This window comes from Sceloporus undulatus, chromosome 3 (assembly GCF_019175285.1).
Source record: "Sceloporus undulatus isolate JIND9_A2432 ecotype Alabama chromosome 3, SceUnd_v1.1, whole genome shotgun sequence".
In the NCBI taxonomy this organism is placed as follows: domain Eukaryota; kingdom Metazoa; phylum Chordata; class Lepidosauria; order Squamata; family Phrynosomatidae; genus Sceloporus; species Sceloporus undulatus.
This window is the reverse complement of record NC_056524.1, coordinates 14,725,862-14,753,254: the sequence shown is the minus strand read 5'-3', so window position 1 is coordinate 14,753,254 and position 27,393 is coordinate 14,725,862. Positions and strand designations below refer to the sequence as shown.

Below are 27,393 nucleotides of genomic sequence, written 5' to 3'. Positions count from 1 at the left end.
AAAGGGAGTACAGACAGTTCCCCATCGCGGCAAAAAGTGAGGGAAGGCGAGGGAGCTCAGAAGCAAAAGTGACTAGGAACGTCGAGTGCCCTCCGAGGCAACCAAGGGAGTGGGGACACAAAGTCCAAAAGGACTCCCCTGGAAGGCAAAAGCGAGTCCCCCGAAAGGCCCTCGAAGAGCCCCCTCCCCAGGTCCACTCTGCGGGCCGCCCCTCGCCCTCTCCCCGCCTGGCTCCAGACAAAGGAGCCCCTCGCCGCCGTCGTCGTCGGCGCCGCCCTGGGATTGTCTGCGGGGCTGGGAGGAGGTGGGCAGAGAAGGAGGAGGCCATCCCTCTGCCCCCTTTGCCCACCTCCCCCCCCCGGGACTGAAGGGGGGCAGGGAGGGGAGAGAGGGCCGGAAGGAGGCCAGGGAGGGGCGGTGGGGCTGAAAAGGAAGAGCCCTCCGGCCGGGGGTCCCTTGGAGGAGCAGGAGAAGCGCTGCAGACCTCCAGGACCATGGCTCCCTCTTGCCACAGCTGGCTCGCCAACGAGGGCTGCAAGCATCTCCTCCTGGTAAGGAAGGCAAGGAGAGAGAAGGGAAGCTGGCGGTGGGTGGGGAGGGGTCCTTTGCTTTGGGGGATTTGCAGCCATTCTATTATGGAGGGCTGGAGAACTGCTTCGGGACACAGGGGCAAGCGTGCTCCTGAGCATGTGCAGGGAGTAAGCTTAGCAGCCACAGCAACCTTCCAGCACTTTAAAGGCGTTTGTGATGCTCTCTGTCGTGATGCTATCTGCCCCAGGTGTTTTGGAAGATGGTGAGGTTGCAGCTGATGCACCCAAACTTTGGCCCTCCAGGTGTTTTGGACTTCAGCTCCCAGAATTCCTGGCTGTTGCCCAATGTGGCAGGGGCTTCTGGGAGGTTGAAGTCCAAAAACACCTGGAAGATCAAAGTTTGGGAAATACTGCCTTAGAGATGCAGAGGGCAAAAGTCCAAGTAGACCACAAGCTGAACATGAGTCAACAGTGCGATGCGGCAACTAACAAGGCCAATGTGATTCTAGGCTGCATCAATAGAAGTAGTGCCTAGATCCAGGGAAGTAATAGTTCCACTGTATTCTGCTCTGGTCAGGCCCCACTTGGAATATTGTGTCCAGTTCTGGGCGCCACAATTCAAAAAGGACATTGAGAAACTGGAGCGTGTCCAAATGAGGGTGACTAAAATGGTGAAGGGTCTGGAAACCATGTCCTATGAGGAATGACTTAGAGAATTGGATATGTTTAGCCTGGAGAAGAGAAGGTTAAGAGGTGATATGATAGCCCTGTTTAAATATTTGAAAGGATTCATATTGAAGAGGGAGTAAGCTTGTTTTCTGCTGCTCCAGAGACTAGGACCTGGAACAATGGATGCAAGCTACAGGAAAAGAGATTCCACCTCAACATTAAGAGGAACGTCTTGACAGTAAGGGCTGTTTGACAGTGGAACAAAGTCCCCCAGAGTGTAGTGGAGTCTCCTTCCTTGGAGGTCTTTAAGCAGAGGCTAGATGGCCATCTGTTGGGGATGCTTTGATTTAGAGTTCCTGCATGGCAGAATCGGGTTGGACTGGATGGCCCTTGCGGTCTCTTCCAACTCTAGGATTCTGTACACCCAAATTTTGGTCCTCTAGATGTTTTGGATTTAAGTTATCAGAATTCTGGCCAATGTGGCAGGGGCTTCTGGGAGTTTGAAGCCCAAAAAGGACCAAAGTTTGGGAATCACTGCCTTAGAGATACAGAGGGCAAAAGTCATGTCCACAAGCCTTGGGTCTGTGACTGTGAGCCAGTCAAAAGTAACGCAACAATAGCAATGTGCATTATTAAGAGCACAAGAAGGATGTTGCAGGATCAAATAGAAGGCCTGTCTAGTCTGTTATTATGTCTCAAAGTTGGGAACTCTTGATGGAAGTAATGTAGTTTGATACCACTTTTAGTCTTTTGAACGCTGGACTAGGATTTTGGAGACCCAGGGTTCGATTCCCAGCTCAGCTATGGAAACCCTCTTGGGCAAGTCACACTCTCTCAGCCTCAAGGTACGGCTGTGGCAAACCTACTCTGAACAAATCTTGCCAAGAAAACCCCATGATAGGGGTTCGCCTTAGGGCCGTCATAAGTTGGAAACGAAGGAAAATGAGTCCCTGTATTGGGAGAAAGGTGGGATATAAGAAAATAAAATTAATAATAATAATAATAATAATAATAATAATGAAAATACACAACACAGACACACAGCTCCATCCTATGGACCTTTTGGGATTTGTAGGTTTACATGGTCTTTAGTATTCCTGCAATACAGAAGGTTGGACTTGACGGCTCATGAGGTCTCTTCCAACTCTATGATTCTCTGCCAGAGTGCTGGTGCCTCACTAAACTACAAATCCCAGGATTCTGTAGGATGGAGCCATTGCAGTTAAAGTAGTGTCAAACTGTATTATTTCTGCTGTGTAGATGAACCCTACATTTATCAGCATCACCAGCAATGTTGTCAAATGCTGGATGTGTGCTACCTGATGCAAGTGGATTAGAAGACAGTTTTTGCCCATAGTTTGTGAGCAAACCTATACAACAGCTTGGTAAGGTAGAATAATCAGAAATACATGTAGGGGGGAGTCAAATTCTGTGTGTTGCAATTTTTTTTCTTGTGGCAAACTTTAAATATGTGTTAGGCACTGGATAGAAAGCAATCTATGCCATATATTCCCTTGACATGAACTAGGGTTTGGTAACCCCTTCAACAGCCCTGTAAGGTGGGTTAGTATGGTTATCCCTGTTCTGCAGATGTCATGTGCTTGGTGTGGATGGTCACCCTTTTGCATCTCTACTCAAAAATAAATTCCATTGAGTCCACTGGACTTAATTGCAGGTAAGTGGAGAATAGAATTCAGCCTAAAATGAGTAGAACTCAAAAAAAAGTGTGGTGGAGTCTCCTGCTTTAGAGGTTTCTAAGCACAGGCTGGATGGCCATCTGTCAGAGGTGTGTGTCTGTGTTTTGATTGTGACTTTCTGCATGGCACAACGGGGTTGGACTGGCCCTTGAGGTCTTTTCCATTTCTATGATTCTATGAACAGTCTTGCTATGCTATCTGGGGGATTCCATAGGAGTTGTAATCCAAAAAGACAGAACCTAGTTGAAAAAGCTAGATGATAACAATAGAGAATGAATGAGCAACTTAACTGAAGCTAAGTAACAATTGAAATGCGTGCAGTCACAAAGACCGTTCGCCAGAAACTGTTCTCCATCAGGTGGATTGGAAAGAGAGGTGCACATCTGTCCATCAAACATGCACACAGGGCCTTGATTAAAATTAAAAATGATGAACTCAAATGTGGAAAAACTGCAGATAACAAAAACACTATGTTTTTACCTGAGAGAACACTTCTCTAGGAATGTCTAGGTTCTCCAGTGCAACTCTGTGGTCAGATGCATAGTGGAGTGTTCTCTGTAGGAATCTCTAGGTCCTTCAGTGCAAACTTTGGTTAAAGTTGACCAAAGAGTTGCGTTGGAGGACTAGATATTTCTCGAAAGAACATTTTAATACAATTCATGAATAATCAAATCTTCAAAAGTCAAAGCCACAAATGTGGAGGGATGAGTGCATAGTACTTTGAAACTGTTTTAACTGCTGTGGCAGCATCCCACCGAGTTGTGAATTTGTAGTTTCATGAAACAGTAGAGCTACACATCCTAGTTTTCCATAAGATGGAGCCATGGCGTTTAAGGTGATATTGAAATGGTACAGTTCTGTAGTGTGAGAGAGACCTACATTTGTTTCCTGATAGGTTGTCAAGAAGTTCAGTTACAACAATGTTATAACTGTGAAGTGTGAAAGACCCTTACATAAAGGATAGGAATTGCAGGACTGTAGCTTTTGTTGGGAGCATTCCTCCTCTGTTGGTTAGGGCTGCTAGGAGTTGCCATCCAACAATAGTTGGATGGCCACATGATTCTCACCCTGCTTTAGGTGTATGATTCTCCCTTAAAGTTTAAGAAATTACTGTGTTGATTTTGGACAAGCCCCAGGCTTTATTTCTTTTTATGGGATAGACTGGTTGACTGGCCTTAGAGGCGAGAAGATGACTTTGGGGTAGAGCACCTGTTTTGCATGGAAAAGGCCCCAGACTCAAACCATTGCCTCTCCTGACAGAGATATCAGGAACCTGTTCACACTATTCAACAACTATTCAACAATAAACTATTAATTCACTTTAATTTCCATGATTCTATCCTGTGGAATCCTGGGATTTGCAGTTTGGGAGGGCATTTAGAATTCCCTGACAGAACACTCTAGTGCTCACCAAATTACAAACCCTAGGATTCCATAGGATGGAACCATGACTGTTTAAATGGCATAATACCACTATAATGGTGTAGTGTGAATGGACCCCTGGGCAAGTGATGGTGGGAAAAAACTCTACCTGGGACCTTAGCTTCTGCTGTGCCAGTCAGAACAGATGGCACTGGACTAGATAGACCTGGCATATGGTAGTTTTATGGAATCAGAGAGTTGGAAGTGACCACAGGGGCCACCCAGTCCAACCCCCTGCCATGTAGGAAATGACAGTCAAAGTATCACTGACAGATGGCCATCCAGCCTCTGTTTAAAAACCTCCAAAGAAAGAGACTCCACCACTTTCTGAGGGGGTATGTTTCACTGTCAAACAGCTCTTACTGTCAGAAAGTTCCTCCTAATGTTGAGGTGGAATTTCTTTTCCAGTAGTTTGAATATTTCCTATTAAAAGAAATCAGAGAGATCATAGCTCAGTGGAAGAATACTGTTTTTGCATGCCGGAGGTTCAGCCTCTGGCATCTTCCATTAAAATAGAGACGGGCAGCGTGGGTTGGCTCAGTAGCCATTTTTATCTTGGAACTTTCACTCCCTCATTGCAACTTTCAGTTTCTTGCTTATTTCAAGTCTTTCTTCTCTGGGGCGTTTGGCCCCAGGCCCTGAAAGAATGGCCTCGGGGTGACCATTGAAGAGGAGAGTGCAATTGCTTGAATGTCCTACTTATGGGCATCTTGTAGTCATCTGTTAGGGTACTGTGGGAAACAGGATGCTGCATTGACCTTTAGTCTCATGCAGCTGGGCTTTCCATATTTTTTATTTTTGGTGATGAGCTGTATGAGAAGTTAGAGAACAGTGTACACTGTTATTGTCGTGTGCCTTCAAGTCATTTCCAATTTATGGCAACCCTATGATGACTCTATCATAGGGTTTTCCAGGCAAGAAGGGGTCTGCCTTTGCCTTCTTTTGAGGCCAAGAGACAATGAAACTTACCCAAAGTCACTCAGTGGGTTTCTGTGGCTGAGCAGGAATTCAAATCCTGGTCTCCAGAGCCGTCTAATGCTCATGTTGGCTCCCATTATAGTGGACTGGACAAGATGTCTAACCTGGTATTAGCTTGTTGTGTTCCTACGCACACTTAGGGCTCATTCACACTCATGTTTTTGTACCAAGAAGATTCGGATCTCCTCAGGAATGTAAAACTGAATCAAAGTTCCCACTACGTTTACCCTGATTGAATTTCTCTGTGGAATTTTTACCCCTGTTGCCATTCACATGGCTGTCATATCGATTTAAAATACAGCCTCCATTTCTTACGTGTTCCCACCTTCTCTTCTTACTATTGTATCCTCTGTCCAGTGGGACAGAGAAAAGTCACCCTCTGTCAGCCTCAGAGGAAGGAAAGCAACAACAATAACACTAAATCACAACAATCAAAAACTGATTTGTTGTTGTGCACCTTCGGGTAATTTGTGACTTATGGTGATCCAAAGTCCAATCATGGGGTTTTCTTGGCAGGATTTGTTCAGAGGGGGTTTGCCTTTCCCTTCCTCTGAGGCTGAGAGAGTGTAACTTGTCCAAGGTCACCCAGTGGGTTCCCATGGCTGAGTGGAGATTTTGAACCCTGGTCTTCCACTGTCCTAATCGAACAGTCAAACCACTATACCACACTGGCTCTCATTTATAAAAAAAAGAAGCCTAATTAAAACATAGAAAAAAGATAAAAATGATATAGGTGGCCCTTTGTATCTGTGGGGATGGTGGTGGTGGTCCTGCAGATGTTGCTTGATGGCAGCTCCCATCAACTCTACTCAGGATAATCATTGAGGAAGGTTCATGGGAGTTGAAGTGGCCTTCCTCTGCCTTACTGTTTGAAATTTGTCTCTTTCTTTTTTAGGATCTTTCATCCAGTTTGAAATGTTCTGTGCCCTTAGAGCAGTGGTTCCTGAACTTTGTTCCTCCAGATGTTTTGGACTTAAGTTCCCAGAATTCCTGACTGTTGGCTAATGTGGCAGGGGCTTCTGGGAGCTGAAGCCTGAAACACCTGGAAGACCAAAGTTTGGGAATCACTGCTTTAGAAATACAGAGAGCAAAAGTCATGTCCAGAAGCCTTGGGTTTGTGACTGTGAGCCAGTGAAAAATAATGCAGCAGTAGCAATGTGTGATTTTAAGAACATAAGAAGAGTGTTGCAGGATCAAATAGAAGGCCTGTCTAGTCTGTCACAATGTTTTATAAATACCTGTGGGCCAGGTGGTGCTTTAGGCCAGTTGTACTCAAAAGTGGTGGTCCTTGGCCCAGCCTAGTCTACAAGCTATCAGCTGCTGGTCTTTGAAACAACTGTAGCAGATAGATACAAATATGTTACCAATCTCTGGCATGCTGGGAGAAAAATAGCCAGCCCCTCACATCAATTATTTTAAGAAGCATTGTTTTATGCAAAGTGGGGTGTTTATTTTAGGCGACAGAGTATCAAGGGTGGGAAATTGTTCTGTGATCCATCCTGGAGGAATCCCAGAAGCTCATGGCTGCTCTGGAAAAGAAAGGTAAAATGCAATTAGCTAGACCTCTAATGCATTCCTCTGTTGAGGAGTTTAATCTGGCCTTTGAAGACTTACTGTTCAAGGGGGCCTGGCCTTGTGGAATTGTGCTACATTCTCTAGTTTATGTTTTCTTTATTTGCTGTTTTTAATAGTTATCCTTTTAAACTCATCTTAATTTATGGTTTGCTTAATGATATTTTTATCTCCAGCATTTGGTATATAGTGGTCCCTCCACATTCACTAGGGTTAGGGGTGAATGACCCTCATGAATATGGAAAACCCAGAAATAAAAAAAGCACTATACCTTTTTCCTAAGAGAAAATCTCTGTGGGAATCTCCACATCCTCCTCTACAGTCAACATCTGCCAGACATTGATCATAGAATTATGCTGGAGGACCTTAAAATGCCTAGAGAAGTGTTTTCTCTAGAAACTTCTAGCTTCTCCAGCACAACTCTATGTTCAGCTTCTGACAGAGGGAACTGCAAATAATCAAAGGTCAGAGCTCCAAATGTGGAGGGACAACTGTATTTTTAAGCTATTTTTTTTTAAAAAAAACCTGTTGTAAACTGTCTTGAGTTTTTGACTGGGAAAAAAAGCATCATCATCATCATCTATATCATCATCATAATCATCTATGGGACCTTAATCCATGGTTAAGACAAGATCCTCAAGTATACTAGAAAAGATCCTCAAGTGTAAAGCTATATCTCTGAATGCCAAAATCAGGATTGTCCATACCATTGCATCTCTACTTCCTATATATGGTTGTGAAAACTGAACAGTGAAGAAAGATAATAGGAGAACAATCAACTCAGATAAGCTTGAGGAGAGTTCTCCAGATACTGTGGACTGCCAAAAAGACCAATAAATGGGTCGTAGAGAATTGAACTCTCCCTAGAACCCAAGATAACTGACACTGTCATACTTCCAACATACCATAAGAAGACATGACTCACTAGAAAATACAATAATGCTTGGCAAGGTAGAAGGCAGCAGGAAGAGAGGAAGTCTAAGACCTGAGCAGGGCTGTTGATGACAGGGTGATTTGGAGGTCTCATTCTTAGCATTGCCATAAGTCAACTTGATTGCAGTTAACAACAATAACAATGCTGGTTAAAAGAGCCAGTGTAGGTGAAAGCTAGACAAGGATTCTGGGGGACATGTGCTGAAATCCATGCTCACCTGAAGAAACCCATTGAGTGTTTTCGAGCAAATCATAGGCCGGTTACACACCGGCAGTTGGGACGTCCACAGGACGTCCCATTTTAAAAAAGGGGTGTCTCTTCTAGACGCCCCTGAGTCTAATACGGACTGTGTCCGTACAATATGGCGCCGGCCCTTCTACATGGCTGCCACCATATTGACGTATCGGACGCTGAGCGTCCGAACGTCCCGTGGCGCTAATGACGTCACGAATGCGCCCTATGTTTAAACTATATTGTAGCTATGGAGGGAGAGCAAAATGAGGGCATTGCTACCCAAATAAAAATTCTGCTCCCACAAATGAAATATTATTCAGTCTCCAAACATCCTAATGTTGCAGATAGTGAGGCACTGAAAATCATTCATAATTAGAATTTCTTGTATCTGCTGTGTTGTCTTGGCCACTTTGTCTGCCCCTTTTCTTTGAATCTCCAAACTCAGTTTCTGAATGCTCAACTGATTTTTTAAATTACTGTAGTGGTAGAAACAAAATTTCATTGGAGAACAGAATTATTATTTGGGGACAATACGTTCACTTTCTCCTATACCCGTCCCACCTTTCGGTTGTTAAAATGCCTTACTTTCTTACTTATCTTCTGAGTTCTAGATAATCTGATGCCTACATTGATTTTATATGAGAAAGTGAGATGGTTTTGTACAGTTGGCCATTAGTATCTGCTGGGTTTTCAGAACCCTATGAGGATACCAAAACCCATGGATACTCAAATCCCATTAAATACAGTGCCACAGTAAGATTGTGTCAGTTGTATATAATGGCAAAATCAAGGTTTGCTTTTGGAATTTATATATTTTAAAAATATTTTCAAACCGTGGGTGCTTGAATCCATAGATAAAAAACCCGTGGATATGGAGGGTCGATGGTATCTGCATTTTCTATGTACTGTAGATTTTTGAAAATCTTCCATATTTCTTTCCCCTTTTTCTTTCCCTTCAGCTGCTTTGGCTGTCTCTCAACGTGGGGCTGTTTTGGAAAACTTTTCGGTTGTATTATCGTGAGCCGCAGTATTACTATTTGCATCAGATGCTTGGGGTAAGTGGTGGACTCTCTCTCTTTTTTCTCTCTCTTTTTTTCCTTGGGACTCAGAGAATGTAAAGGAAATGGAAAATATAGAGTAATGGGGAAGATTTGGGGCTTCTCAGTGACTCACAAGAAAGGGAAAGGAGGAGGGTATTTGTTTGTAGCCTAAGGGAGGAATTCTGGGGGTGGGCGGGTGGAGGAAAGACAAAAGGACCTGTTTCTGACTTTGAAAGAAGGGTGGGAGTCTGGGAAAGGTCTGGGAAAGCAGAACTTTCCCTTCCCTCATAGCCTCCTTCCTTCATACTCCCTCCCTCCAGCTCCCAGCTGCACGTGTATCTGGCATACAAACCCCTTCAGCGGATGGCTGGACTTTTCTGGGTTAGTCATGGTAACTTTAACCAATTTTGTGTGTGTATGTGCGTGGGGGGGGGCGGCGGCGGCAGAATGCTGTTTCAACAAAGCTTTAATGCTAACTCTTCTGATATATCTTTCTCAAGGGAAGTGAAGTTCTGTCTTTCTTCTTTCCCCCCTTTTCCCATTATTTCATTAATGTTCACATCCTTTGCCATCTTGTTCTCATGAGTCCTAGTGCATTTGGTTCAGAAAGGCCTGCCAGTCCACCTCCATCCCTGCCCCCCTCCCCCCCAAAAAAAAGAGAAAGAGAAGGGAAAGAAAGAAAGAAAGAGGAGAAGAAAAGAAAAGGGTAAAAAATGTTCCGGGTACTTATATCTTTCTCTGTGTGTACACACATTTATGCAGGATGTAATTCTTCACTCTTTTTTCTCCAAACCAATATATATATATATATATAGGGATACGAAATGATCGGCTTACGAAATTTCCGGGATACGAAAAAGTTGGATTGGAAAAAACTGTTTCGGGTTACGAAATATTTTTCGGGTTACGAAATTTTTCGGCGCGAAATTCAAATGCTGCAAAGTGCAGCTATAGGCTTTCCAGTGCTAACGGAAAGCCTTTTCGGGTTACGAAATTTTCGGGTTACGAAAGGAATGGCGGAACGAATTAATTTCGTAAGCCGAGGTAGCAGTGTATAGGTAATTTTAGTAATTTTCTTCTCACTGTGAGGAAGTCTTTGAAAACTGCAGTCTTTGAAACCTGTTCGCAGTTTGAGGACTTGTTTTGTGCACAGATATGGTTGTTTCCTGTACTCTGTGAAACAATCATATGCAAATTTTATATAGAAGAAATCCTAAACTGTGAAGTATAGAGGATGTCCTAAAGCAGGATTCTTCTCAGGGTTTCTCAATAGTAGTGTGCATGCATGCAAAAAGTACCAGTCAGTGTCACAAATTGGTTGTTCTTTGTTGCTTGTTACATTTATAGTTGACTACTGAACTCAAGCAGGCATTCATGACTCCCTCTGGTTTTTATCTTCACAATTGCCCTGTGATGTGGGTTAGGTTAAGAGAAAATGACAGTTTCAAGAAATTCATCCAGTTAGTTCTGTGAGCCAATGGGAACTTGAACCTGGCCCTCCCAAACTCCAGTACTGCACTTTAAGCACTTACCACACTGGCTGATATAGCTTCCTTTTGTTACTGGAATCTGCAACAAAATGTTACAGGAGTAAAAAATTCTAGTTGAGTGTTTTGGCAGGACAGACATGTCTTTTTTAAAAAAAATTAAATCATTATATTCCTCCATCCCTGTTTCCCTTCCCTCACAGACACAGATCATATTAATTTGTGAAGTGTCTGCCAATCTTTGCAGTCTTAACTCTCAGAAAAGGGTAGTGCTGTTATTTTCATTTTACATTTGGGGAAACAAGACAGAGACAACTCCATGCTTTCCTTAGCTGCCTTCTCTAATTATCACACTTTGTGTTTTGCCATTTAAATTCTCACCCCCCCCCCTCGTACCTTACTTTACAAAGTAAACCGCAAAAACGTTACAGTACTTCTAAACTTCTTGACTTATATTTCCAGCCACTAGGGGAAACCTTTTTGATGCAAGGTTCATATGTATTTAAAAACCTACAGGGAGAAATCCAGCAGGTCTAGATATTTACATGGAATCATAGTGCTATAATTATGCAGTGTGAATGGGCCCCAGGACATGGATTGCCACGGTGCAGAGAGGTTTTACCCTTGCTGGAGCAGGATTTGTGAGAATATGTTGTGAAGTAAAGTGCAGTAGCTGAATATTCCACTCATCTCATCTTTTCCATTGTTCCCCTTAAAAGTCAGTAAGCATTCTGTGGTCTCAGAATAACCATTCCTGCTTGGCAGAGGGTTGGACTCAATGGCCTCTGGTCTCTTCCAACTCTGTGACTGAACATCATAGTGATATAATAATCAAGAAAACAGACCTGTGGAATTTTCTCCTATCATTTGGGTGCTTGAGTCATTGAAGTCATACAGATTTTGCATCTCTTTCAATCATGAAGTCTAAAACACAGATATTTAAAGATTATGCTGATAGAAATGGAGATTCTCATGATATATTGTTTTGATCCACATTCAGAACAGGAATAAGGAAGTGTAGCTTCTAATGTTCTGTTCAACACTTGTTCCTGGGGTTGGTTTATTTCTTATCTTGGATATAGCCTCCAGGGACAATTCTTGTGTCTCAGCTGCTGAGCCATAAAATACTGTTGGATGTTTTATTAATTTGCTGAGCTTTTTAAAAAAGAACTGTTGCACTTACAAAGAAAATTAAATGTTCATCCTAGGATATTGTATACATAAACACTGTAAGTGCCATAGGGTTGATTCATGTGATCTTTAACCATCAGATGATCAGGAAAAAAATAATTAACAGTAGCTATAGGGAACTTGTAATATTGGACCTGTAATAGTGTGTGTAGAGTTAATCTTCCAAGGGTGTAGCAATTGGGGAAGCATAGCCCCTCTCCAAAATATAAAATATGATCTCCATTTAAAAGTAACATTTCAATCCCCAGATTTTTAGCATTACAGAAAATGAAGCACTGAAAATCATTCACATCTATAAGTGTTCCATTTGTTGTGTTCACAGTCCCTTAGTAACTTCGCCTGTCCCTTTTCTTTGGATGCCTAAATTCTGTTTTTAAATGCTCTATTGAAGTGTTAAGTTAGTCAGTGCTAGAAATTTGGAGACTGAAGGACTGTTTCATGGGGAGGAGAGATAATTCTTATTTCAGTGGCAATGGCTTGCTTTTGACCCACTCCAGTAGCTGCACTCCAGTTTCTGTGCAGTTTTCCAGTTCATTTTTCTTAAGATGTTGTTTGCAAAGTGCAGTTCTCCAGAGTTAGGAAAGCTGGAGCTAGCAGAGCCAATAATGAAGAATTTTGGGAGCCGTACTTCAGTAACTTCTGAAAGACTGAATGTGGGAGAAAGATAGTGGATATTTGTATAATTTAATTAATTAACCAATTTAATTTAATATATGTAATGTGGCTAATAATGTCAGGATACATATTAAAAATAACATCTTAAATAAGATAACCTAGAAACAAAGGCCCAAATCCAATTGCTAATCTCAAATAGAGAATCAGTAGAACATGAATTGGTGATTAGATTTAGTCCAGACCAATTGTATCATAGTTTAAGTGCTGGAAGTAGGAATGTAGAAGATGATGGTTCAAACCTGCCCAACTATGAAAACCCCTTTAGGCAAGCCACATTCTGTCAGTCTTAGGGGAAAGCAATAGAAAATTTTGTTGACAGGATGCAGACAAGCTGGAGCATGTCCAGAGGAAGTCGACCAAAATAGTGAAGGGCCTGGAAATCATGCCCTATGAGGCTCTTGAAGAAGAGATGGTTAAGAGGTGATGTGATAGCCCTGTTTGAAGGGGTGTCATATTGAGGATGAATCATAGAATCATAGAGTTGGAAGAGACCAGTCCAACCCCCTGCCATGCAGGAACTCTCAATCAAAGCATCCCTGACAGATGGCCATCCAGCCTCTGTTTAAAGACCTCCAAGGAAGGAGATTCCTGTTTTCTGCTGCTCCAGGGTATAGGACCCAGAGTAATGGATTCAAGCTACAGGAAAAGAGATTCCACCTAAACATTAGGAGGAGCCTCCTGACAGTAAGAGCTGTTCGATAATGGAACACATTCCCTTGGAGTGTGGCAGAATCTCCTTCTTTGGAGGCTTTTAAAAAAAATGCTGGATGGCCGTCTGCTGGGGCTGCATTGTTTGTGAGTTGCTGCAGGTGGTTGGACTGGGTAGCCCTTGGGGTTCTTCCAGCTCTATGATTCCGTTATTCTATTATCTCCTCTGAGTAAATCTTGGTACGAAATCCCCAGGATATAGTTGCCCTATGTTGACATTGATTTAAAGGCACATAACAACAACAAAGTTAAGGCTGCAGTAGAAAACATAATCATGAAAAAGATACCCATCTCTCAACCACCTAAGTGCCCTTCACCATCAGGCAAGCTCACATGCCCAGGGTGTGCTTGAGTAGAAATAGACACACAATAGAGAGGGAACACTGCCTCCTTTGGAAGTCAGTTCTGGAATTTGGAACCAGCCACTGAGAAGCTGCCCTTTCATGTCCCTACCAACTGTGTCCTCAGTGGTGGTGGCATCAAGAGAAAGATCCCCCAAAGATCTTAGAACCCAAGCAGGCTCTTATCAGAGAATCAGCTTTCCCATAGCCTGATCCTGAGTTGTATAATATTTTATAGGCTTTCACCACCACTTTCAATTGTGCCTGGAATCAAATCTGTAGCCAGTAAAACCATCATAACAAGGAGATGTAGACAGTAGACAGGCAACACATTTTGGGCCAGTTTCTGGTCACCTTTTTAGATAGCTTTATGTCATCCAGTTTCAAGGCTACCATTTCATATTTAGCTATCAGTGGGTAAGGCATCAGTTCCAATAGACCAGAGATGGGAATTTTACAAGTGATATCCAGAAACTTTTTTGTAGCCTCGAAGCTTTTCAAAAACTCTCATATATGCATGCATGTACCTATTAATTGGGAACATTTTTCTGCTCCAAATGGGCACTTCAGTCTTGGACACCTCCTAGAGTGGTAGTCTAATGATTATTCCTGTGATAAAGGCTGCTTTGAGTTGCAAATTTTGCCCAGTTTAGCATCCAAAAAAGGAGGTACTGTACTTCTGCAGGGGTAAAGATTTTCCCCATCCCCTATGACTATCCATCCCTGCAATTGAAATTATTTTGGGTTAGACATGTATAGACCTATATTTTAAGCAGGGCTATAGCTAGCAGGGATGGGTGGGTGGGATGAAGGCATTGTCTCCCAAACCATGAATTCATCCCCATGCAAGGAAGGCATTAAAAAAAAAAAAAAAAGAGGCACTGAAAGTGACCAAGGGAATGGAAACACAACAAATAAAGGAGTTGTCAGTGTGATTGATTTTCAGTGCCCTGTCCTCTGCTATGCTAGAAATTTAGGGATTGTGGGAAATTTTATGGGTTGGGAGAGAATTCTTATTTGCTCTCCCCATATAGCTACACCCCTGTCAGATTAGCCAGAGAGTCAAAGACTTTCATGGCCAGCACCCATAGTTTTTTTGTAGGTTTTTCGGGCTATGTGGTCATGTTCTGGAAGAGTTTATTCTTGACATTTTGTCAGCATCTGCAGATGCCAGCCATAGCTGCTGGCAAAATATCAGGAATAAATTCTTCCAGAACACAGCCACATAGTCCGAAAAACCCACCAAAAAAACAACAACCCCAAACTCCTGTTAGCCTGAGGGATTCATCCGAAGAAGATGCTCATTTTGTCTTTTTGTCCTGTGTTGTTAACTGCCATCAAATAGACTTTGACTTGTGGTGACCGTATGGAAGAGAGACCTCCAAGCTACCCAGTCATCAACTGAACTGCTCTGGTCTTGCAGACTCAGGGCTGTGGCTTCCTTAATTGAGCCCATCTACCCTTCTTCTTTTTTCCTGCTGTGCTCCACCTTACCAAGTCATATGCAGGCACACTTTATGCAGCTTTCAGCATACGCTGAAAGCCATGCGGGGAGGAAGGGGTGGCATGTCCCATAGGGACTAATGGGGTATGCGCCTGGGCTCATGCATACGCGGAATTTGCTTTATGTGGGGGAGTCCGGAACAGATCCCCTGCGTAAAGCAAGGGTGCACTATATTATTGCCTTTTCTAGTGAGTCATGTCTTCTCATAATATGTCCAAAGCACAACAGTTTCAGTTTTGTCATCTTGGCTTGTGGGGAGAGTCCAGGAATTCCAGTATCCATTTATTTGTCTTTTTGGCAGTCCATGGTATCAATAGAACTCTTCTCCAGCACCACATTTCAAATAAGTTTATTTTCTTCCTATCAGCTTTCTTCACTGTCCAGCTTTTACAGGCACACATAGAAATGGAAAATGCAATGGCATAGACAATTCTAACTTTAGTATTCAATGATATATCTTGACACTTGAGGATCTTGTCTAGTTTCTTCATAGCTGCTTTTTAAGACTTCTAAGGCATAGGATTTACTTTGGAGAAATGCTAGCATCTGTGAATATGCATTTTGGGAATGAAAAAGCTTTCTTTCTTCCCATGTTGTCTGCTTGCCTGTTCAAGGAATGCTTCCTTATTGCAAAATAATTATGGCCTTTAAATTTTTTTCTAGCTTAGAATATATCCCAGATGTTCCATCAGTTTACTGGCCCTTGTTAAAAAAAGAAGAAGATAATAGCGAGGCCTCTGTATGTCCTCCTCTCTAATGTTACTGCATCCTGTCACTTTGTTCCCACTCACACATCATGGAAGTGGAAAAAAGGGGTAATGCTTTACTTCTTGCTTGCATTCCCCTATTACTGAGCTTTCTTTTGAAATGATGGGGTGAAGGATCAGAAACCTATAGCCTGAGGTTTTACAAGTGAAAATATGGATGTGCTCTGTATAACTTAGTTCTTATACCAAGGATTATTGCCTTCCCTCAGGTCTTGCTCTAACAAGGAAGGTGAAAATCAGTTTCATTTTCTCTCTCTCTCTCTCTTTTCTTTTCTTTTCTTTTCTTTCTTTTCTTTCTTTCTTATTTTTTTTTTTTTTTGCATCCTTATGGCCTTTCTCTCCTGGTTATGAAAAAGTCTGCAAATTTTGATAAAATTCTCATCTAAAAACAGTTGCCATCTTGTCTACAAAATTAAATCTTGTCATTAGTGGACGCCTGAAAGAATGGTGTGTGTGTACCTTCTGGATGGAAAAAGCCACCTTTTTAAAATTAGACGTATTACTTCCATGTTCTGGCCCTTTGCATCCCTGCTTTTTCTGATATCAGATTAATATCAAAAGGGATGGTTAGAGCATACAACTGCGAGGGCACTCCATTGCTGGAAACTAGTGTTACCATAGAAGGAGATTTTGGAGTATCAGCATGGGAGAAACTCAAGAACATGTAGCCAGGATAGATCAGTCAAGATTGGAATCTGCATAATCCCTTAACTGATAAGAGTGATGATGAGAAATAGACCTTATGTTTACAAATGAACACAAATCTAAATCTCTCCTGGAAGCTACCCCTTAATCCTAAATTCTGCCCTGGGACAAGTTTTGCCCTGTAAATATGCCTGCTCAGGCACTCACACTTCAATCTCACTTGAGGTCAGTCGGACACTCTATCTGTATCTCTCTGGACTCCTCAGCATAGCTGGTCATGCCACAATCCTAAAACAGCTTGCTGAGCCATTTCTTTTCCTAATAGCCCACGACTGGAGCTCTGAATCTGGAATTGTAACATTATCTCTGCAATCCTATAAGTCACAATCAGCTACCACCTTTCATTTCATTAGTCCTTGAATGTATGGGTGAGCAAGTGTCTTTTCATGGATGGTGATTACCTTTTATTCAATAATGAAACTTTTGGAAATTGCACTCTGGAGTTCTATTTCTTGGAACTGGTGTACAATAGCAATAGCAATAGCAGACATGATCCACCCTTTGAGTTGCCCAGGCCCTCTAGGCTGTTTTAAATTGTGCTGCTGTAATTCCCTTACTGAATATTAATTGTAGGTGCCCTCCCAGGACCCTAGCATTTTGACAGAGGATTGGGCACACAAGAGTTCTGGAAATATCCCCCAAATTAAGTTCTTCCTTTTTCAATACTGGCTGGAATCAACAGCTATTCCCACCACAGAAAGGACTATGTTTTATCTACCTAATTAGCTAATTAGGTGTTAAAAAGGAGAAATCTCTCAGGGAAAAAAAGAGAGATAGATGGTAGCCCTTGTTTTGCACTAACATCATTAAATACACAAGGGTTCAAATCCAGACATTAAGTGTGAAGGACAGAAAGTCCAGGGATAATAAATCTTTATGCTCTCAGTTTTTCCCCACACTTTTATTTTCTTTTAAAATAATAATCTCACATTCTTTCATCCCTGATAAGAAGAGGTACTGAATTTTGGAAAATTCTTATTTAAAAAGGCCAAACTGAAAAAATTTCCCCCCTGATTTATAGCCCTACAAATAAGCATGGAGTAACAATGGTAGTGGCTGTTGATGGTGCTAGCTTGTGGTTTCTGTGTCAATGGGACAAGGAACCCAGCCTGGATACAGTGCATCTACACTGTAGGAATAATGCAGTTTGACACCACTTTAAGTGCTGATGCTCCATCCTGAGATGTGTAGTTTTAAAAGGTCTTTAGGCTTTTCTGCCAGAGTATTAGAGCCTCACAAAACTACAAATCTCAGGATTTGGTAGGATGGAGATATGGCAGTTAAAGTGAGGTCAAACTATATTATTTTTACAGTGTAGGTGTACCCTAAGTTTGGACTTTAAAACTGCTTTCCAAGGCACTGAACACTGTGCCCCAAGCATGTTCAGCACTCTGGACAGGTCCTTTAATGATTGAACTACAATATATCTCACAACTATAATAATATAAAACAATATATATAGGAAAAATTACTGCATCTACACATTACATATACTATCACTACAACAAAAAATAACAGAACATTTTAAAAAGCAATACATATGACTTCAACACTAGCTGATGATTATAGCTATTAAATTCTTTGACTTCCATATATATGTATACACACACACACACAGGTTGGGTCTTCCTTTTCCAGAATTCAAAAATCCAAAAGCTCCTAAAATCTAAACCTTTTTTCATGGGTGGCTGAGGTAGTGACACCTTTGGTTTCTGATGATTCAGTTTATACAAATTTTGTTCCATGCGCAGAATTATTAAAAATGTTGTGTATAAAATTCAGGCTATTTGTTTAAGATGTGAATGAAACATAAATACATTTTGTGTTTAGCAATGGGTCCCATCTTCAAGCTATTTCATTATATACATATATGCAAATATAGGTATTCCAAAATGCAAACAACAACAAAACAAACAAACAAACAAAGAATCTGAAATCCCAAACACCTCTGATCCTAAGCATTTCAGATAAGGGAGACTCCACCTCTTCTATTTTTTATTATTTTAACAGTACTGCTTTTTAAAACTGCCTTTCATTATTTTAGCTATGTCTTACATTGTTTTTAAATGTTGTTTGTACTTTAATTCCATTTTTATTGTTGATATTTTGCATGTTTAACTGTATTGTATTTGAATTTGTAAGCTGAGGGGTACAAATAAAGTAGTTGCTGTTAGGATTGCCAGATCTCAGTATTTGCCCCCATGTCACCCATTTTTCTGGGTCACCTCCAGCTACATGGAGATGAGTGTGAAAATTCTCCAGTTGTAAGGGGAGCTCAGATCCAGGAAGATGGAAGGGCTTTGTACAAATCTCCAGTAGACTTCTACTTATTCTTCAGATCCTATAAATACAGTAGAGTAGCAGCTTGCTACCTTTTCCAAGGCTTAATTGATTTGTTGCTACAACTTGCAAAGACACTTCAGATGGTCATGTATTTACTTAGTTTCCTCCTTGCTTCCAGGTTGGGGTATCAGGGCTCACCCTTTGCTCTGCATTCATTTCTGAGTAGAAATGAGTAAAATAGATTAAATGTTCCTTTCCCCTTGTCCTCCAGCAGATGAGAAGGAACAATCCCTTCATTTGTCTTGATTGGGAATAGCCTCTTTAGTTAAAATTTCCATCATCATTATCTGCTAGGAATATATGTTTTGTCTCGCTGTGTGTGAGTTTGAATGACAAGTTGAGAGGAACTGTGGTTGGTACTGTACTCAATGCATCATGATTCATGACATAGCCAGGGAATAACCCTAGATCTCAGATTTTGGGTGGAAAACCTCAGGTCCTGGGATGATGCTAAACTGGCAACTTTAGTTGTTGTTCTTGTTGTTGGTACATGAGGCTGTTGCCTTTAGGGCAGTAGAGGACTGTCCTGTTGGCAAAGTGCAGAAGCAAGATGCAACTTCCAGTCTGGTTGGTTTTTGTACATGGTTGGGAGTGAATGCCATCCTGTCTTGTCAAAACTGTGGTAGTTTTGAAGGTTTCATACATTCAGTAGTCCAGGATATTGGTTTTGAGAAGAGAAAGTATTGATCCTGTTTTCATTAAGCCATTTAGCTCTGTCTAGAATCTATTCATACTTTGTTGTTGTTGTGGTGGTTGTGTGCCTTTAAGTCCTTTCTGACTTATGATGACCCTATGCCATCACGGGGTTTGCTTAACAAGATTTGTTCTGAGGAGGTTGGCCACTGCCTTCCTCTGAGGCAGAGAACATGTTGACTTGCCCATAATCACCCAGTGGGTTTAATGTTCAAGATGGGAATTGAACCCTGATCTCCAGAGTTGTAGTCTTAACACTCAAACCATATGCCATGCTGACTATAAATGTGCTAAGTGAATTAAGGCTCAGGGCTGACTATGAACTGAAATATACAGTCAGGAAAATCATGTGATGATGTTGGATGGCGCCATTTCAGAACAGAGATGGGAAAAAGCAGGTCTGATTGCACCAACTTCTTGCAAGTAGAAAACTAGCATAGTGAGGCAAGGGTAGCTGATAGTCTTTCTTCCCGAAACAGTTCTTCTCTGTCAGGCACCAACTCACTTCAGGTCAGAGACACAAGCTTCAGTAAAACAGAAAGCTTTATTAAAGAAACTGAAGGTGTTCACAGCATGGCATTATTGTCAGGACATAGGCACTTTAGTTTACTGTGTTTATTAAAAATGATTAGCAACTCAAATGTTTTTGCCTGCTACGCATTTGTCTTTAAACCAAAACATTCCCATTCCCAGAACTACCTTCCTTTCCTCTTTGTATCAGGCATTTTAATCAAATTGACTTGAAAGTTCAAAGTGTATCTCTCACATCTGTTCATTAGCCAATTACAAGAAATCAAAGATATAGCCATGTTAGTCTGTAGAATCAGTATGTAGAGAGATCTTGTAGCACCTTTGAGACTAGCAGAAAGAAAGAAGTTGGCAGCATGAGCTTTTGTAGACTTAAGTACCTGAAACACATAGCTGACCAAATGCATCTGAGGAAGTAGACTTTAGTTTGCAAAAGCTCATGCTGCCAACTTCTTTCTTTCAGTTAGTCTCAAAGGTGCTACAAAATCTCTCTACATACAGCTACAAGAAAGATAAACTTTCTTTCCACAGAGCATCACCACTTGTGAAGCATAACCCATCATCCAGTATTACCAGACAGGCAAATATGTAATATCTAACCAGGAATCATGGCAGGACCTATGATCCTGACAGTTTGCAAGGAGGTGTATTTTTTTTTATAATGACCAATACATTTGTGCCTCAGTTAACAAAACCTATGTCAAAGAAGCTCTTTTTAATAAAATCTTTTTACACCTGACCAACCTCTTTTTTCTCTTTATCCTCTGATTAGCTGGGGTTTTTTTTAGCAGCATTTACATTGTGAAGATTGTGAAGGAGAGCTGCAGAATAATAGATTTGGGTTATCAGGTTTCAGCAGCATGGATGCAGTACAAAAAGCAATAAACAATGTGTGAGCTGGGAAAGAGTGGGATTTTCCAGTAGTTGGTTATACTGTAGCTGTATGTGCCTATTTACAACAGATAAGATTAATATTATTTGCTTCCAGAGTTCCTTAGCAAGTGTGTGTGAACAAAAAACAGAGAAAAAGAGAAAGCAGATAAGTATGCCTCATCAGCTACCGCCAGCATGTCAATATATAGAGAGCTATACATTTAGTGATTAAAATGAAAGTCGTAAGAAAAGTGAAGGCTGATGAAAAGTGTTTTGTTAACTTATGCAATACAGAGCTTCAAAACACATATCAGAAATAATCTCATTTGAGACTGCTTTAACTGCCCTGGGTCAGTGGTAGGGAACCTTTGTACTGTAGTTTATTGTGGCACCAGAGCTCTCTGACTGTTAGAATCCTGGTGTATTCTACCAGATATATAGTGGTTGTGGATAATGGGGGCTAGGGTAGGCTTAGCTTGGCTTGTAGAGGGAAAGCTGGGTTGTAACTGTTAGCTCCAGGTGGTGCTTATCAGGTGGCCTTGAAGGCCTGGTTCTCAGAGGTTTGGAATGCAGTCTCTAGGTTGGGGAGATGAGCTGTGGAGGGAGGAGTTGTGGTGGATGGGAACCAGGGAGGAATGGGAGGGCTTTTGCTAGCGCGGGCTTTTGCCTATGGAAGGAGTAGTTTGCCAATGCCAAAGGGGATTTATGCATTGGGTTGGTTGGGAGGGGTCAGTCTCAGCTAAGAAGCTGAGTGATGTGGAATTTCTGATTCTGGAACCATCAATAAAGTACTGTTGATTTATCAATTAAGCTGACTGGTTGATTGTCCAGGATTCTGGTCCCCAATCTGACAGAGAAGGCTAAATGTTTCACAAAACTACAGTTCCCAGAATTCCCTAGCATTGAGCCAGGGCAGTTAAAGTGGTCTCAAATTGTATTATATCTACAGTGTGTTTTGGGCCTTACTTAATCTGGTTGTTTCATTTCAGATATAGTTAGTTTTGAGTAAAAGGTTTGCTGAAACACATTGAACTGCTCTTTTTGTGTGACACTAGCCTTACATTTCTCACCTTACAGTGGACCCTTGTTATACGTTTGGTTCCAATATCCCCCGTGGATAACAAAATCCATGTATACTCAAGTCCCATTAAATATAATGACATAGCAAAATGGTGTCTCTTATAAAAAATGGAAAATCAACGTTTGATATTTGAAATTTATACTTTTTTGAAACATTTTCAAACTGTGTATGCTTGAATCCGTGTATAAAAAATCCGTGTATAAGAAGGGCCGACTGTATTTCTACTTCTGGTACCAAACTTTCTGTTAAAGAACTAATGCCTAGAAATACATCTGCTTAGTTAACTGGGGTGTACCTCTAGTTAACACCCCTCTGCAATTTGAAATGGTTCAGGAAAGTCAGAGTTCTCCAGACAGTGTATGTTTTGTTATGTCTGCTAAACATCAGAATGGTTTGTTATGCGGCATGCCTGCTAAACATCTCACACTGATGTTAGAAGGAACACGACTGCTGCATTTGCCATTTGGAGCTTGCTGGAAAGCAGATTGCCAGGATTATTGGGTTCTTTGTGGGCGCTGCAGACATGTGCTTGGACATTATATTCATGCAGAGGCTAGAGAGTAACAGTTGCCAGCGGAAGAGTGAGTCTGGCCATTTGTCCCATGTGATGCCACGTGAACTCAGCAGACTATTGCAAGGCAGAGTATACACATAGCCACAGCTATATGCGTGTCCTCTCAAGTGGACTCTAGGGCTGCTCCCACATTTTTTGTTGTTGCTTTTATTACAAAAAAATAAGACTTAAATCTCTGTAACATTACTTTCCTTACAGAGATCTAAGGGGAAACATGCGGGAAGTATTTTATATAGTTAGGCAAAGACTTGTAGCATAGCCTTTGTGTGAGGCCTCAGAAAAGTTGCCTTTTGGACTGCAGCTCCCAGAATCCAGTGGCTGTGTTGGCTGGAGGATTCTGGAAATAGTAGTGCAAACAGGTATCTTATTAAATCTCTGTTTTATTCATAGGAAGTCCAGTACAAGTTCAAGTTCTGGTTGTATTTGGTCAGAACTTGAAAAGGTAACCTATTGGACTGCAAGCCCCATAATGACTGGAGATTCTGGAAGTTGTATCCAAAAGGAATCCTATTTAGGTTCTGCATTTTGACTAAGAGTAATGTTTGGTTTCCTGTACTGTATCCTGCATTGAATCACAATGTGTGCTTTTGTTATTTTAAAGAAACATGCTTATCTTTCTGCTTATTTTATTTCTGTCAGTAAATATACAGGTTGAGTTTCCTATATCCAAAATGCTTGGGACCAGTAGTGTTTTGGATTTAGGAGTTCTCTGGATTTTGGAATATTTGCATATACATAATAAGATATCCTGTAGATGGAATTCAAGTCTAAACACAAAATTCATTTATATTTCATATACACCTTATACATATACATAATATTTTTAATAATTTTATGCAGGAAATAAAATTTGTGTACATTGAACCAGTAGAAAGCAAGTGTTATTATCTCAGCCCCCCATGGAAAAAGAAATTTGGAGTATTTCAGATTTAGCTGGGTACAGGAGACTTAAGCTGTACCTCCCACCTTTCAGTTGAAAATATCTCTGGCTTCTCCCATATATTAAAAAGCCCCCCCCCCCAAAAAAAAACTCCTTCCAATTTTAACCCTTGCTGTTTTTGTTCAGCTAGGATTGTGCCTCAGCAGAGCTTCTGCATCTGTCCTTAACCTCAACTGCAGCCTGGTCCTGCTGCCTGTGTGCCGGATTCTTCTCGCTTTCCTTCGGGGGTCTCAAAAAGTAAGAGAGAACGATTGCAGAGCACTTGGGTCACCATGAGCAAATGGGTAATAGTAATGGACAACAGCTTGTCCCTTGAGTTTGTGATGGATTGTGCACTGTCAAAAGATGAGCTTCATCACATTGTTGCTATTCTAGATTTATTATTAGACCATATATTTGAAAAACCTTTTTATATCCTGGCTACAGATTATTGTAGTTGTACCCTGTCTCTTCTTGACTGGATGAAATAAATCATGCAATTCACACTAAGTATATAAGGAGCAACCAAATAATAAAAGTCTTATGTGTAGCCATTCAGTAAAATGTATTGTAGAAGATTGTGGACTGATGTATATGGTTATTTTAGCCATTAAATCTTTATTGTACACACATGTTGTGAGTCTTCAAGTCATTTCTGACTTAAGGCGACCCAAAGGTGAACTTATCATGAGGTTTTTTTGGTGAGGTTTGTTCAGAGGAAGATTGCCTTTGCTTTCTTCTAAGGCTGAGAGAGTATGGCTCACCCAAAGTCACTCAATTGCTTTCCATGGCTGAACAGGGATTTGAACCCTTGTCTAAGTCCAGTGCTCAAACAACTACTTTGCTGGCTCTCACATATGTCACTACTTTCTCAGTTAATTGGTTTTGTGTTCCTAGTCATTAGTTCTCCCTCATACTTCCAATCTAAATATCCCAAGTAGAGGTGGTTATTTCTCCTCAGGGTTGGTCATGCTGTCTGGAGAATTGTGGGAGCTATGCTTCAAACAAGTAACTTTTCCAAAAAAACTGCTTTTGATTTGAGCAGAGTTGAACAGCTTTCCACATAACCTGGAGAAGAGATGAATGGAAGCTAACTTGTGACCTGGAATTGTAGTCCCATTTTTAAAAATGTTGATTCCCCCTAAATTAAGACCTTAGTCTAGGAGATGTTGTTGGACTGAAAATCCCATCAACCTTAGCCAGCATAGTCAATGATGTGGAATGCTGTGAGATGCAATCCAACAAAATTTAGAGGGCTACACAGTTCTTACCCCCTGTTCTTGGTAGTTCTAGTTAGAGTAGTCTTACTAAATAAAACTGTTGACTAACCAAGTTAAGCACTGATTTAGTGAATCCACTCTAGATTGTACTAACAACAGGATTTAACTTGGTCTTAAACGGCTATCCAAAATCTGGCTTCTAGCAGACTCCATTTGTTCTCCATAATCTTCTCCATTATTTCTTTTTGGTGAGGAATGCTGGGAGTTGCAGTCCCACCAAATGGAAAGAATACTGAAGTCATAGAATCTTGACTACAAATGGAAGGACAGCACTGTGTAAATCTACAGTGCTATATAAATAAAGCTTAATAATAATAATAATAATAATAATAGTAATAGTAATAATAATAGTAATAATAATAATGGCCATCTAGGAGTACACCGCTGAAGCAGGACTCCACAACTACAACTGGCTTCCACTGCTCTAGGCAGGTGATGACTTTTACTTGTCCCCCTTTTCAACAAGTGGTGACTTGATGTTCTTTTTTTCCCAGGTGCCCAGCCGAAAAACCAGGAGGCTGCTGGATAAAAGCAAAACTTTTCACGTTACATGCGGTGTGATGATCTGTATCTTCTCAGGTGTGTTGGTCTAGTGCCAGAAGCACAAGTTCTTTCTGTGAAGCACATTAGAAGTTCCCAAGCATTCTGTGGCTTTTCTTCAGCAGTACATGAGGGGGTACTCTTGTTCCACATTTCTCTTGTAGAAAACTGGAAGTGTTTTACCAGAGTTTTCTTTTCTTTGGGAGGAAGAGGTCTACATTTAAAAACCTCTGAGCTCTGAAGGAGTGCCTTTTATAAATTTTGCATTTAAAAACCCTGCTGAAAGCTCGATGGCACAGAACTGATCCCAGATCAAGCACAGCCAATTTAAACAAAGCAACACAGAAGTGAGGGTTGTGTGGGCAGACACAGATTTATTCTCTGCAGTGGATACCTGTCAGATATTCTGACCCTACTGTCTTGTCAGTTTTAGCTGTCTGCCTCCACTTAAAAGGCACAACTGTTGCCTTACATATTGGTCCATTAAATTGCCTACAGAGAGGAATTTATGAACCCACTTGCTGAGGGCTCATCCAAGATAGTTTACTGCTAAAGAGAAAACAACAAACCTCCCCTTTCCTCAGTCCATTTATAGAGGAGATAGGACTGGCAGTTGAATTTTACTTTTAACCAGAGTTTGGCAAAGTTACTTTTTTTAAAGACTACTGCTCCCAGCTGGATCTTTTGGGTGACAGAATGAATTAATTTTGAAATATTTCCAAACTGTGTCTCAAACAATCTTGGCCAGTAAATTAAAAAAAATAATGAAAATTGAGTATTGCATTTAACTGCCAAAAAATGCAGCATGAAAGGAGACGTTTCTAGGGCATTAGAACTGTGCTGAAAATTCTGGAAGGTGTAGTTTCTGTGAGTTGTAGTTTGAATGACATTGCTTCTTTGGCCAAAAGGCATGAGAGGCATTGAGGAAAGAGGCACCAGCTTCGTTGAGGCTGGTTGGTGATTTGAAGATGCCTTTAGTTGTTATGCATCAGTCTGGTTGGCTTCAGTGTAATAGTGACCCTACGAATGAGAGACCTCTAAAAGACACTGTTACTAATAACCTTGTTCAGGTCTTGCAGATTCAGAGCTGTGGCTTCCTTGATTGAATCTACCCACATGTAATGTGGTTTTCTTCTTTTTCTCTTGCCTTCCACTGTATCCTCTTTTTCAAGGAGTCATGTCAGGAGATTCCACCTAAACATTAGGATGAACTTCCTGATGGCAAGAGCTCTTTAACACTGGAATGCCCTGCCTCTGAGTGTGACGGGCTCTCCTTCTTTAAGGTTTTTAAACAGAGGCTGTATGTTAGGAGTGCATTAATCCAATCTTCCTGCATGGCAGAAGGTTGGACTGGATGGCACTTGTGGTTTCTTCCAAATCTATGTTTCTATCTCATGATGTGTCCAAAGTGCAGCAACTTCTGTATACTGTAGTCATTATGGATTCTAGGGAGAGATCAGACTTGATTTCCCCTGAAACCCATTTCTTTGTCCCTTTGGCAGTCCATGCTATTGATAGAACTCTCCTCCGGTGTCACATTTCAAAAGCGTTTCCCCCATCCCTTTGAGCTGGAATAGATGTCCAGCATTCACATCTATTCATAGAAAGCTGAAATACTATGGCATGGATGATTAAGTTATGTATCTTCATATTTGAGAATTTTAACTAGCAAGTAGCAATAGAAAGTACATTTGTATACCACATATCAGTGCACTTAAACACTCCCTAAATACAAAGTGTATGCTAACTGCCTCCAACAAGTTGGGTACTCATTTTAGCAACCTTGGAAGGATGCCAGGCTGAGTCGACCTGGAGCACCTGGCTGGAATTGAACTCCCAACCTTGTGGCTGTGAGTGAGTGGCTGCAGTACCAGCATTTAACCACTTTGTCACCAGGGCTCCTGTAACTAGTATTTTCACAGCTGCCCTTTGAAGTATTAGCCTTCTTAAGATTTCTTGACTATGGTCTGCATTTTGAGTGCTAGTTGAGCCAAAGTATAGAAAATCTTTAACAATGTCAAATCATTCATCACCTATTAAAGTTATTTAAATCTTCAGTTATAGTTTTCGTTTTTATAACATTAATCTGTAACCCTGTATTTATACTT

At 41.2% G+C, this 27,393-nt stretch overlaps 1 protein-coding gene across 1 annotated transcript in view; it reads left to right on the top strand.

Annotated features, from left to right (window-relative positions):
* The first annotated feature begins 429 nt into the window (after positions 1 to 429).
* NOX4 (NADPH oxidase 4) overlaps positions 430 to 27,393 on the top strand; it is a 139,679-nt gene continuing 112,715 nt past the window's right edge. Inside the window, exons 1-4 of the mRNA XM_042460951.1 lie at positions 430 to 551; positions 8,996 to 9,091; positions 23,613 to 23,723; positions 25,240 to 25,324. Of these exons, the coding sequence (XP_042316885.1) occupies positions 495 to 551; positions 8,996 to 9,091; positions 23,613 to 23,723; positions 25,240 to 25,324 (349 nt within the window). The 5' untranslated portion in view covers positions 430 to 494. The remainder of the gene's footprint in view (positions 552 to 8,995; positions 9,092 to 23,612; positions 23,724 to 25,239; positions 25,325 to 27,393) is intronic.